This window comes from Helianthus annuus, chromosome 8 (genome assembly GCF_002127325.2).
Source record: "Helianthus annuus cultivar XRQ/B chromosome 8, HanXRQr2.0-SUNRISE, whole genome shotgun sequence".
Classification (NCBI taxonomy): domain Eukaryota; kingdom Viridiplantae; phylum Streptophyta; class Magnoliopsida; order Asterales; family Asteraceae; genus Helianthus; species Helianthus annuus.
The window spans coordinates 9634576-9647759 of NC_035440.2; the positions used below are offsets into that span (position 1 = coordinate 9634576).

Consider the following 13184-nt stretch of genomic DNA (forward strand, 5'->3'; position numbering starts at 1 on the left):
GATAACTAAACTCAAGATTGCGTTGATGCACTCTACCATATGTCTGATTTGGATGGCTAGGAACGACATCATACTTCTCTCTTTAATTGAATAAAAAAAGATCTAAGATTTGTAACTTATCTTGGTACTATGGTGTTTTTCTCTTACTTCTTTTTGTATCTTGTACTTTGTCACTTTGTCTAGCGTCTTGCTATTCTTTTTCTGAATACTATTGCGGCCATTCTAAAAAAAACCGGTCATTATTTTAGAACCCTACAAAAACCCATATCTATAAAAAAGTTGTGAAAACTCAATATCTATTTTAGATCAGTATCATTGCTTGATTAAGCAAGAGTGTAACCCATACATCAAACTCGTAAATTGAACGAAAACTCGATATCTATCAACTTATCAAAAGCGTATCTTATTCAATTTTGCAGATTAGTTAAAGTTCGGCTTTAGCCCCTTGTATCTGCCTCTTCACTAACGCGGTATAAATCCCATCCTTACTTAGGAGATCGTCGTGGGTTCCCTGTTCAACTATCTTTCCATCCGATACGACCGCCACAGTATCTGCACTTTGTACGGTTGAAAGCCTATGTGCGATCACCAAAACCGTTCTTCCCTTCATTAAAGATTCCATAGCATCCTAACCCAAAACACGTTTAAACTAATCAGTTACGTACGTTATCAAACTAAGTAGTGGGACCCATTTAACTCTAGGCTCATTGTTGTCTATCTTTCAATGTCCCTTAAAGTATATTTGACACCAAACTTTTATAGAAAAGTTGGTAAAAAGATATGTAGAGAAGTTGGTAACAACGTTTCGGGTCAACCCAACGTCCCAACCCGTTTTACAACCCACAGTTTTGACATGATTATTATTGAAGAAAACAAGTAAATTCACCTGAACCAAGTACTCGCTTTCGGCATCCAAAGCACTAGTAGCTTCATCTAAAAGAAGAATCTTGGGGTTCATCAATAGAGCTCGTGCAATCGCTACTCTCTGTTTTTGACCTCCGGAAAGCCTCACTCCACGCTCTCCAACAAACGTTTTATATTTTTCGGGGAATTTTGATATAAAATCATGCGCATTCGCCATTTTCTGTACAAATTAAATCATGGTCAAATATAGTGAATGTAGGTCTAGTAATGGTAAATAGTGGTGAACCGTGTTAGACATGGTCAAACATTGTGAGGTATGTCGTGTGTGTGTGTGGGGCGCGGGGGGGGGGGGGGGGTTAATTTTACTTTTTTGCAATGTTTTCAGAACCGGACTGGACATGAACCTGGTCGGAACGGTTCGACCGAATGTAAGAACCGGATGACATCCTAAATAATATAAAAATAAATAGAGTAAAATGGGAATTTTTTAATCAAAATCCTGGTCCGACCTCCCAGTTCTCATCCAAGCGATCCAAGCGGTCCAATAGCCTGAACCGGACCCCGGTCCGGTGTGGGCTTAAAATCATTGCTTTTTTGACAATTTGACTTATGGATAAGTACTCGGTTTGAACTTACGGCTGCTTTTTCAATCTCTTCTTCACTTGCTTTTCCATCAAGTCCATAAGCGATGTTCTCTTCAATTGAACAATTGAAAAGTACAGGTTCCTGGCTCACTATGCTGATCTGGCATTTGTTGACAAGTCAGCTATTACGGCCAGTCTTGAAGATATAACTTGGAAGATGAGAATTTTAAGTTTTGAATTTTAATCATTACCCTTTTGTGTAGATGTTCATGTGATATCTCTACTAACGGAACTCCGTTTATCAAAATTCTACCTTTAACGGGATCATAAAATCTTTCAATCAGATTTGCTATGGTGGTCTGCAAGCAAACAGCGTTAAGAGCAGCATTAGCTAACTGGGAATGGGTCAAATGGATTGAACCGCATAAAAGTCTTCCAAAATCTATCACCTTAAACTCATGTTATTATTGTAGTAATTACTACACAGATGGTCCCTGTGGTTCACCAAAATTTTGGATTTGGTCCCTAGCTTTTCAAAAGTACACGGATGGTCCCTGTGGTTTGCACTTTGTAACGCATTTGGTCCCCAGCCAACCAATCTAAAGGTTTCAGCAGGTCGAAGCTAGGGACTAATTGCGTTAAAAAGTGCAAACCATAGGGACCATCCATGTACTTTTAGAAAAAAAAACAGGGGACTAAATGTGTTACAAAGTGCAAATCACATGGACCGTCCGTGTGCTTTTGGAAAGTCAGGGACCAAATCCAAAATTTTGATAAACCATAGGGGCCACCTGTTTACTTTACTATAATCATAAATAACACATTAAATATTTGTTGATTTAAAATAAATTAGTTTTACCTTTCCACCACCACTAGGACCAACAAGTGCGACCTTTGAACCCGGATACAGTTTCAAATTTATACCCTGAAATAATAAAACATAAATGTTATAACTTTTTTTTTATTTGGTCAGAGTAAAATGCCATTTTCGTCCCTGAGGTTTGGCTAGTTTGCGACTTTCGTCCAAAGGTTTGTTTTTCCTCATCTGGATCCAAAAGGTTTGAAATCTTGCCATTTTCATCCGACTCCTTAACTCCATCCATTTTTCTCGGTTAAGTCAGGGGCATTTTCGTCTTTTTTGTTAACTTAAAGGGAAATTCGGTCTTTTTCACTTTAAGTAGAAGCATTTGGCATAATGTACAAGTGTTGCCCTTTAAGTGAAAAAGACCGAATTGCCCTTTAAGTTAACAAAAAGACGGAAATACCCCTGACTTAACGGAGAAAAATAGATGGAGTTAACAAGCCGGATGCAAATGGCAAGATTTTAAACCTTTTGGATCCAGATGCGAAATAACAAACCTTGGGACGAAAGTCAGGGACGAAAATAGTATTTTACTAATTTGGTAATGTAAATATTATTTTAGTTGAACTTTCTAATATTTTTATTTCCAATATAATTACCTCGAGCACCATATGACGAGGACGCGAAGGATACGCGAACCAGACATCATCCAACTCCACTTCCGCATTGTCATCACTTTAACGAAAATAATACAAAATTTGCAGTTATAAGTTAATAACAATGGCTATCGTTAACAAAGACAGGATACTCAAGAGAATGAAATTACAAAACTAACCCCATAGGACACTTCTTTCCTGATTCTGGCATCGAAGATTCACGATCAAGAAGCTGAAATACTCTCCTACTTGCTCCTGCAGCTTTCATTGCCACCGTGTAAATGCTAGACAGCCCGGAAACCGAGGTTCCAACTGCAAACAGATTTCCAAAACCGATTCCTCTGGTTATTTAAATTCGAGTAAAATGCCATTTTCGTCCCAGAGGTTTGGTCAGTTTTGCGACTTTCATCCAAAGGTTTGTTTTTTCACATCTGGATCCGAAAGATTTGAAATCTTGCTATTCTCATCCGGCCCGTTAACTCCATCTATTTTTCTCCGTTAAGTCAAAGGTATTTCCGTCTTTTTTGCTAACTTAAAGGGCAATTCGGTCTTTTTCACTTTATGTAAAAAGACCGAATACCCCTAAAAAGGTCCGAATTGCCCTTTAAGTTAACAAAAAAGACGGAAATACCCCTGACTTAACGGAGAAAAATAGATGGAGTTAACGAACCGGATGAAAATGGCTAGATTTCAAACCTTTTGGATCCAGATGCGGAAAAACAAACCTTTGGACGTAAGTCACAAAACTGACCCAACCTCAGGGACGAAAATGGCATTTTACTCTTTAAATTCATTCATCTTATAGCAATCAGTAAAAAAACCAATGGGTTGATCATTCAAATACCAGTGAGGCTATAAAGAATGAACGACGTAAGATTTCCCGCAGTCATAGAACCTGCGATTGTTAGATTAGCTCCGTATATCACTACCACGATAACCGATAGTGTTGATGATGCATTCAGACCTCCAAAGAATAAACCGACGACTTTCTGCACGTCAAAATACACACGGGTTAGGTTTTTATGATGGAAAATGTGTTGACGAAACAAAAAGCGAGCTGAAAAAGTACTCACAGCATACTGAAGTCCAAGTTTTAGCGTCTCGTCGACTTTCTCTGAGTAGCGTGAAATCTCGTAGTTCTCTTGAGCAAAAGATCTCACAGTGCGTACTGCACCAAAGGATTCCTACAAAGCAAGGAAATTTTCACAATGGCAAAGTTAATTTTGAAAATTATTTTTTCTTCAATGTTTTTATGAACTACTTGTTTAGTTAGGTATGCAATTTCGTGACACAAATGGAGCTTTAAATTATTAAAATGAGCAAAATGCTATTCTCGTCCCTGAGGTTTGACCAGTTTTGCGACTTTTGTCAAAGGGTTTGTTTTTCCGCATCTGGATCCAAAAGGTTTGAAAACTTGCCATTTTCATCCGGCTTGTTAACTCCATCCATTTTTCTCTGTTAAGTCAGGGGTATTTCCGTCTTTTTTGCTAACTTAAAGGGCAATTCGGACCTTTTTACGTTTAGTGAAAAAGACCGAATACCCCTGAAAATGACCGAATTGCCCTTTAACTTAACAAAAAAAGACAGAAATACCCCTGACTTAACGGAGAAAAATGAATGGAGTTAACGAGCCGGATGAAAACGGCAAGATTTCAGACATTTTGGATCCAGAAGCAGAAAAACAAACCTTTTGACGAAAGTCGCAAAAGTGGCCAAACCTCAGTGACGGAAATGGCATATTACTTTAATAAAAAAAAATTGGTCTTTTCGTTTTCAAGAAAAATATTGACAACTAACACGTGTCATTTTAATTTTATAGTTACCAAAATCATTAAACTTCGATACATTTAAAATTTTGAAATAATATGGATGAACAAACCTCAGCAATTGAAGAAGCAACGGCAGCAGCAGCTTGAGTCTTGTGGGAAACTTCACGAAGATAACGTCCAACTTGTCGTACAACAATTGAAATGAACGGAACAACAACCAAAGCCAATACTAAAAATAACAAAAATGCAAGTTATAAGAAACATGTTGGAACCGCTAAAATCATGAAAGTTTATTTTTTAATTGCAACGCCTGTATTACATGTTAGCTTCCACGATGTAGCAAACATGAACCCGAGACCGATGAACGCAGTAGAAAGATTCCGGAGAATCTCGGAAACATTTGAAGTTGCAGCGTTTTTAATGATTTGGGTATCTTCAGAAAGCCTGCTAAGAAGCTCTCCTGTTCGTGTAACATCGAAGAAGGCTATTTCCTGTGATCGCGTTAAAAAAATATCAAAAAAAGGAAGAAAAATACGTCTTTTTGCTAAGAGGAAGTGATATATACTTGATTGATGAGGTGTGTGAACAGGTTCTTTCGCAATGTAGCAACGATTCTTTCACTTGCAGAAGAAAATAACCATGCTCGAAGTGCTGTGCAGATGGAACTGAAAACAGCAAATGAGTCAAAATTATTAACAGAAGATACTATTAAAGATCAAGGTACTAAGGTATAAAATGTCGATACCCGATAATGACAATCAAGAAGATTCCAAGAATGGTTCTATTGACTTTGCTTACAGCTTCACTCTTCTGTTCAGGCGTTTGGAGATCACCCGAAACGATATCGATTATCGTCCCGCCAAACCGTGGCTGCAATGTAAATAACAAAAGTTGCTTAGCCATTTAATCATATCCTAAAATTACGCATAATTCATGCATTTTGATACACGCATGGTCTATGCAGTTAATATCGGTGATACATCGGTCCCTTAGTAAAATATCGGTACCGATACTATCGGCGATATTGACCGATATTTGACCAATATAACCGATATATCACCGATATTTGACCGATATAACCGATATATCACCGATATGTGACCGATATATCACTGAATTATTGGTGTTAAATTGTTATATATATAAATTCTGCATTATATTAAAATTACAGATATCCCACTGATATCTCACCGAGATAACCTATATTTCAAATATCGGTCCTTGACCGATATCCGATATTTTACCGCATTAACTGCATAGCGCATGGTTCATTTGCACATTTCAAATTTCAGAGAAGAAAAGATGTAGACATACAATCAGTATACTCGATGTAGACGCAATCAACAACGCTATAGTACCAATAATCAATCTCCCCGCCTCGGGTTTTGCCTGTATAATAATAATTACTTAACATCTAAATAAATTCACACACGAACACAACATAATTACATATTTAAAAGCCGTTTCAACGACACAATCGTAAAGTAATACAGCATCCACTTACCAAAGCAAGCACTCTGACATAGCTCACATTAGCAGCCTGTTTAATTTCCAACAACAAAACTAGTAAGATTCCACACTAATTTTCACTCAGGCATTTCATCAAACACCTTGTATGTGTAAACTAAAACTCAAAAAAAAAAAAAAAGTCCAAATTACCGGCACTGCATCTCCAAGTTCAAGATCCCCCTGATCATCGTTTCTCCTCAAACCCTGTTAAATCAAATTACACGTATTCATGTTGTTCTAAACATACCCAAATTTAACAATTATACGAATCAACTAACAAGCAACACATGCATAAACCCATATTATATAACTCAACAATTTCATAATTTTGAGAGTTGTTTGATACTTACATTCCTGTTAAGAAGTGGAGTTCTTTCACCTCTCGTACCATGCATACCACCACCACCATGGAATCTTTCCATTACTGTGAGAAATTAGAATTGTTAAACCAGTAATTTGATATTATATTGTCAACAGTTTTGATAGTGAATCATCTGAAAATAGAACTTTTGCTACAAATTGGGAGCGAGTGATTCGAAAGGGCGGATGTATGTATACGTGTGTATGAATATCATTTGTGTCGCTACATGAAATTTAGTTTTAGTTGTTATAGTCCACACAGAATCTTATTATTGGTGACGATTGACGTCATCTGTTACGTTAGGGTTTTTGTTTTTGTTTTTTTTTAACGAAAAAGTTTACCTACTCTACTTTTAAATTACACCAAATTCACCCTATATCAGGAATTGAACCATGGTCTCTTTATAAGAGGCACAAAGCGTCTACCACCCCACCAAAGTAGTGATGGCGTTAGGCTTGATGGTGTGGGATAAAGCCGTTACGGGCTTTATCACGTCAACGTCACGTCACGTCCACGTCAGACATGGGGCTTTAACGCATCTTCCCTTAACTTGCAGGGTGTGGGATAAAGCCCCCTATTAAACAAAATTAAAAAAAAAGATTTTATTGGACGAAATGATGTGGGTCCCACCTGTACACACCTTCCTTGTTATCATGCTGGCGAAGGAAGCATGGCGCCCTGGTTTAACTTGCAGGGTATGGGTGGTGGCGCCGCGCGCGGGGGGGGGGGGGGGGGGGGGGGGTATCGGCGGTGAGGTGGCGGGTGGCGCCCTCCATACCCTCCGACCTTAGGGTTTTTGTTATGTTTATGTATTTTTATTTTATTTTATTTTTTACTATGTTAGAACTCCGTGCACGGTTTAAATAAATGTAATTTTATATATGAGTAAATTGCTATTTTAGTCCCTGAGATTTGACCAAAATTGCCACTTTAGTCCAAATAGTTTTTTTCTTGCCATTTTAGTCCAAATAGTTTTGTTTTTTTGCCATTTTAGTCTCTGACTTTTGTCATTTTCATTCAACCCACTAACTCCCTTCAAAAAATTTAGTTAACTTAGGTGAATTTTGGTCAAACCACATTTTTCTTTCTTTTTTTTGCAGGAGCATTGGTATGGGGATGGTGTTGTACCGGTTTACAGTGAAGATGATGGAAGTGGTTGTTGGTTTTACGATTATGGCGATGGTGTTGGTTGACGACGTGGGTGGCGGAAAAGTGGTCGGTGGTGATGGAAATGGTGGGTGGTGATGGTGGTGGGGTGGGTGCGTGGTGACGATGCAGGTAGGTGGTGGCGATGATAGAAGGTTGTGATGGGCAGTGGCGGACCCAGGAATTTTTCCATGGGGGTGCGAAACATTTTTAAAAAATTTAGGCCCCTAGGTATATAAGTAAAAAAATCGATTCGTATCGGGTTGGGTCATGTAAAACAAACGAATATCAAACTAAATTTATATAATTATTAAAAATATGTCAAACCTTGTTACAAACATAATTAAAACGTCGACGCCCTACGGGTTTTCTTTTTTGAAATCTATCCAAAACATCATCTAAAACTAATTTCTTAAGCAATTCTTTCTCTATATAACATAAGTTCATCGCTCCATAACATAATGTTTCAAATTTAAGTTTAATTTTCAACTATTCAAGCCCTAGAAATCATAACGTAAGTTGTAATCACCCTAAAAATATATGAACAACATAATCACCCTAAAAATATATAAACAACATAATCACCCTAAAAATCATCTAAACAACCATAAACAACGTCAAAACACAAAATTTCAAACCTATTTAATAACTTTATTACCCTTTTTTCTCCTATAATATCAACCAAAATCATCAAAATAAAAAAGAAACTTACCCGTGTTCGGATTCCGGTTAGATTTGGTGTCAAACGACGGTGGTATGGTGGCTGATTACGGTGGTCGCCGGCTGCTGGACTGTTGTCGCTGGGTGATGTTGTTCGTTGGCAGTGCAGGGACGCAAGAGAGAGAGAGAGAGAGCGGGAGAGAATTTCTAAAGGTTTTGGGCTTTAATTATTTTATTATAGTTTGAAATATTGTTGGGTTTGGTTAATGGGCTAAAACTTAGTGGGCTAGCTAGTTAGGAATTATAAATGGGTAAAGGTATGGGTATTTGGGTTTAGTTAGTTAGGTATTAAAAGTTATATAATTTAGGTAGTATTTTTTTTTTTAAAATAGAAGTTTACTAAAATAAAATTTAAAATATAAATTGATAACACTTTTTACCTAAGGGGTGCGGACGAAAAATTTAAGGGTGCGGTCGAAAAATTCCAAGGGGTGCGGACGAAAAATTCCAAGAGGTGCGAACGGGATTTTCGACGGAACTTAGCACTAATTTTTTTTCCTCGGGGGTGCGCCCGCCCACCTTAGGCTGGGCTTGGGTCCGCCCCTGGTGATGGGGTTGGTGGTGGGAGGTGGTGGTCGATGAAAATGACAAAAAATGAGAAAAGTCAGGACTAAAATGGCAGAAAACATAACTATTTGGACTAAAATGGTGGTATTTGAATAAACAGTTACAATGTTGTTAACCGACTTAAAAGGTGTGATATGAAGGCTATGATCAACCGTGTCTTTTATATAATGTAAGATCTGTTTAAGAAAATTACAATCAGGCACTTAAAGTACATGTATGAGCATACAAATTTGGTTAATAGCATAGGTAATGTCTAGCCAAGTTAATATGAGATAGTGTATAGCGCTAGAGAGACTCCTATAAAGTGTAATATGGAAGGGGGTTTCTGGTTGTTGCACTCAATTTAGAGTTCGTATAGGTAGAGGTTGCGCATGGTTTTCACTTTGCATATTAGCACGAGATAGAATATTTGCCGTTGTGAAAGGAAAAGACCACGTTTGTCCTTGTTAATTGTATACTGAAAAAAATAATGAAGTGGTCCAGGAAAATGTCGTTTAAAACATATAATAAAACTTCTTGGAAGGTATAGCCATAAAAGTCTATAGGAGTGTATGGTTAGAAACGATCAAGATAATGGCATCTACATATTATAATAAATAACTATATCAACACCCTATATGTTTAAAGTTTAAGTTGGTATAGGTAGGGGTTGCGTGAATTACCTAAACACCCCCTAATATTCTTGCTAACCATAATAGGACGTGGTTGTACACCCCAACCGATGGCAGAATCATCGGGGCATGGCACTGAGCGAAACAGATTGTTCAGAAGTTTTCATAACGATCATTTATATAATCCAGTTAAAGATACGTCCCATACCGTATCCCGAATAAATAAACATGTCATTACAGATAATCATCCAAACAAGAAATTCCGTTCCGACAACTCAGATTCAAATATTATTACAGCAATTGTTTATCTGCTTCTAGACCCCTATTCTGTTGACTTTCTGGCTGTAGTGCCAGAGTACAAGATCTACAGACAACTATGCCTCATACGCTTTTTCTTGGCAGATAACTATTTGTTGGGGGCTTCTAGAAACTTATTCTAGTCTCGCTTTCCTAGCAAATAAGCATCCTAAATACCTGTCACATACGTTAAAATAAAGTCAATACATATAATGTAAAGGTGAGCATACAAGTTTGATAATAGCATATAGAGTTTGAATAGTTTACGCATAACCAGCACGTACACAGAGGAAAACGAAGCATGTTAATTATCGACATGGACCTATCGATACCAATGACCGCGGGTTGACCGTCCGAGACGGTTCGCAATACATGATTACCACCGTAATCCATGCAAGTAGTTGTCCATAACAACCCCTGCATGAACGGGTGCTGAGTCCAAACTATAGTACTACGTCGTAAAGGCAGGTAGACAGCATTCCACGTGTAAACACAATCAACAAGCATTCATTAAGTCACGTAATACATGCATATCGGTTAGCGTTCAAATAGTTTGAGTAGTGTGATCGTTTGTGTTTTGATATAAGCAACGTATGTAACACCCAAAAGTGCTAAAAGCAAAAAGGGATCGAGTATACTCACAGTGATTGATTATGGATTGAAGGGAGCGCTGAGAGTAGGGTTAGCCTGAATAGTTCGATAGCACAACAATGAGTAACGTGGAAAAGTAAACAAATGGATGGATCGAATAGGATGGTCGATCGAACGGCAGGTTCGATCGAACGGGCTGTTCGATCGGCTGGCATGTCCGTTTGGACAGTCCTGCTCGATCGGCCGGTAGGCTCGATCGGCTGGGCCATTTGAGTGGATTGTTTCTTCCTCTGGTGTGTTTGTGTTTAAGGATTTGAACTTTTGAAGTTTTCGTTGTAGTATATGAGAACACTAAGGTGTTCTTACCTTTCAGGTCGATCGATCGAACGGTCCGTTCGATCGGTCGGCTTAACCGATCGGCTGGGAACTTTTGAAGTGGTTCTCAACAGGATGTCGCTCGATCGAACAGACTGTTCGATCGGCTGGCATTCCTTACTACGAACGAGTTGTAAAATTAATCAAGTGTTGAAGCATAGTATCTCATGATCCGAAGAGTAATGTTTACCAATCGAGTAGCATACTCGATCGAACATCACTTCGTCAATAGCATACTTCGTAAAGTTTGAAAAGTGTGAGACCATGTGCTAGCCGACCGGCTGGCCCGGTCGATCGGCTGGTATGTCCGATCGGCTGGGCTGTTCGAATAGCCTAGTCGTTCGGCCAGCAAGTCTGACCTGGTCGGCCTTTCGTCTAACTCTTGGCTGTTTAATTACTTGTTGTCATTTCGAGGTAGTTTGATAACGAGTTGAACAATGATATCCTCCCTTCCCACTCGTTTCTTCGGCTCGGACAGGAATCGCCCAAGTCCGGCCGATGAACGGTTCGGAACGTCGGTTTAGAGTTTAACCCATCGTCGGTGAACCTTGTATATAGAATCCGAATCTTGAACCTCTTAACTGTTAGGATGATTAGTTAGCCGGTTCAAGCTCCGTTTCTACCGGGTTTAAGGTTTCGAGTGAAAAAGGTTGAAGAAAGTTGGAAATCATTCATAAAAATGTTAAGATTCTTACAAATCTTAGTTTGTTTATGTGGAAACCGGTCAGATCTAAGCTATTCATGGTTGAATGAGGCCAAAGTTTGGTGTTCTTCAAGAACACCATGATGACGTCACCCAAGAACACTTAGATCTTGGTGATTTCACGGTTAGAAATCAAGTTTTGAAAGATAGAAAGGTGTAGAATCATGCAATGATCAAAAACGTACAAGAATTAGAGTGAAAACTTACCGGAGTTGAGAGAAATCTGAGAAAAGGTGAAGAAGAAGGCTGGTTCGGTCAGAGCTTTCCAAAAATAGAAAGTGTGACAATGACAGCCCTATTTATAGGCTCCAAAAGAGGAAAGTGGCAGCCGATCGGCCAGGAGCTCTGATCGAATGGGCTGCTCGATCGGCTAGGAAGATGCTAGCCGATCGGCTGGCCTGTTCGATCAGGGTGCCTCCTGTTCGATCCGCGACCCACTTTGAGTATTTCGCGATGATTTTCGATGTCTCGATTCCGATGGACGATGATACGTATATGATAGAGTTCCTAGTCAAATTACTTTCAGTCCCAATCACTATATCTACATACAAGCATCTACATTTCATGTTTCGATGTCGGTTTCGATTGAGTTTGATTGCTTTTCGAGTTTCGATTCGATTTTCGATTGATTCACTTGAATACCACACCAAACATATAAGTAAACACGCACAAGTAACACATAAGGCACACACACACGTAATACAATACCAGAGTTCACATAATTCGAGTCTCGAGTTTGATTGATGAATCGATTAGCTTGATTATTGATTGATTAACTTTATCGCATTGTTACTTCCTACTATTCACAGTCGTAAATCGGCCGCATTGATTAAACATTCGATCATTTCATTTAGGCAACACTTACTCCACATAATACAAAAAGTAAAAAGAAACATTAACAGTCAAAGAAGTCAAAGTTGACTTGGACTTTGACTTTGACTTTGACATTCGAAAACACGGGGTGTTACAGCCTTCTCTTGTTTAGGGAATTTCGTCCCGAAATTAGGCTCGAAGCTGCACATCACCGTGAGTCGTTTGACCAATTTGACGCTTCAGATCTATTTAAACAACTGCGGGTACTTAGCCTTCATGTCGCTTTCGAGTTCCCAAGTGAACTCCGTGCCTCGTTTGCCCTCCCATCGGACCTTCACGATAGGGATGCGTGAGCGTCTGAGTTGCTTGGTTTGGCGATCCATGATTTCGATAGGCTTTTCCACGAAGTGTAAGGTTTCGTTGACCTGAAGATCGTCGAGTGGTACGATTAGGTCATGATCAGCAAGGCATTTTCGGAGGTTAGAGACGTGGAAAGTCGGGTGGACGTTACTGAGTTCCTCCGGTAGTTCGAGTCTGTAGGCGACTTTTCCGATCCTTTCCAGAATCTTAAAAGGTCCAATATATCGAGGCGCTAGTTTCCCCGTCTTGCCGAATCTGACTACACCCTTCCAAGGGGATACCTTTAGGAGTACGTAGTCGCCAACGTCAAATTCAAGGGGCTTGCGTCTTCTATCGGCGTAACTTTTCTGTCTGTTCCGAGCTTTCACCAAGTTATCTCGAATCCGGTGGATTTTGTCAGTCGTTTCTTGTAGAATCTCGGGACCGGTTAGTTGCGAGTGACCAATCTCGTGCCAC

General features: G+C 39.1%; 1 protein-coding gene across 1 annotated transcript; it reads right to left on the minus strand.

The window, feature by feature from the left end:
- Positions 1 to 267: 267 nt before the first annotated feature.
- On the minus strand, positions 268 to 6773 carry LOC110871990 (ABC transporter B family member 25). Its single transcript, XM_022120756.2, has 17 exons — positions 6535 to 6773; positions 6335 to 6388; positions 6180 to 6215; positions 5990 to 6064; positions 5421 to 5545; positions 5241 to 5340; positions 4995 to 5166; positions 4786 to 4904; positions 3980 to 4090; positions 3751 to 3895; positions 3086 to 3218; positions 2910 to 2985; positions 2308 to 2373; positions 1700 to 1807; positions 1501 to 1608; positions 887 to 1084; positions 268 to 628 (listed from the first exon to the last, which is right to left on the minus strand). The coding sequence occupies exons 1-17, from the start codon at positions 6604 to 6606 to the stop codon at positions 425 to 427; spliced, it is 1902 nt and encodes a 633-aa protein (XP_021976448.1). The 5' UTR covers positions 6607 to 6773; the 3' UTR covers positions 268 to 424.
- Positions 6774 to 13184: the final 6411 nt, after the last annotated feature.

Bases quoted from the DNA above. Each gene is read 5' to 3' on its own strand.
- LOC110871990 (XM_022120756.2), bottom strand. From the start codon at position 6,606: ATGGAAAGATTCCATGGTGGTGGTGGTATGCATGGTACGAGAGGTGAA. The intron at 5,546-5,989 runs GTATGTCTACAT...TTTACATTGCAG, and splicing joins CTACATCGAGTATACTGATT to CCACGGTTTGGCGGGACGAT. The intron at 1,085-1,500 runs GTAAGTTCAAAC...TAATTTGTACAG, and splicing joins AAGAGATTGAAAAAGCAGCC to AAAATGGCGAATGCGCATGA.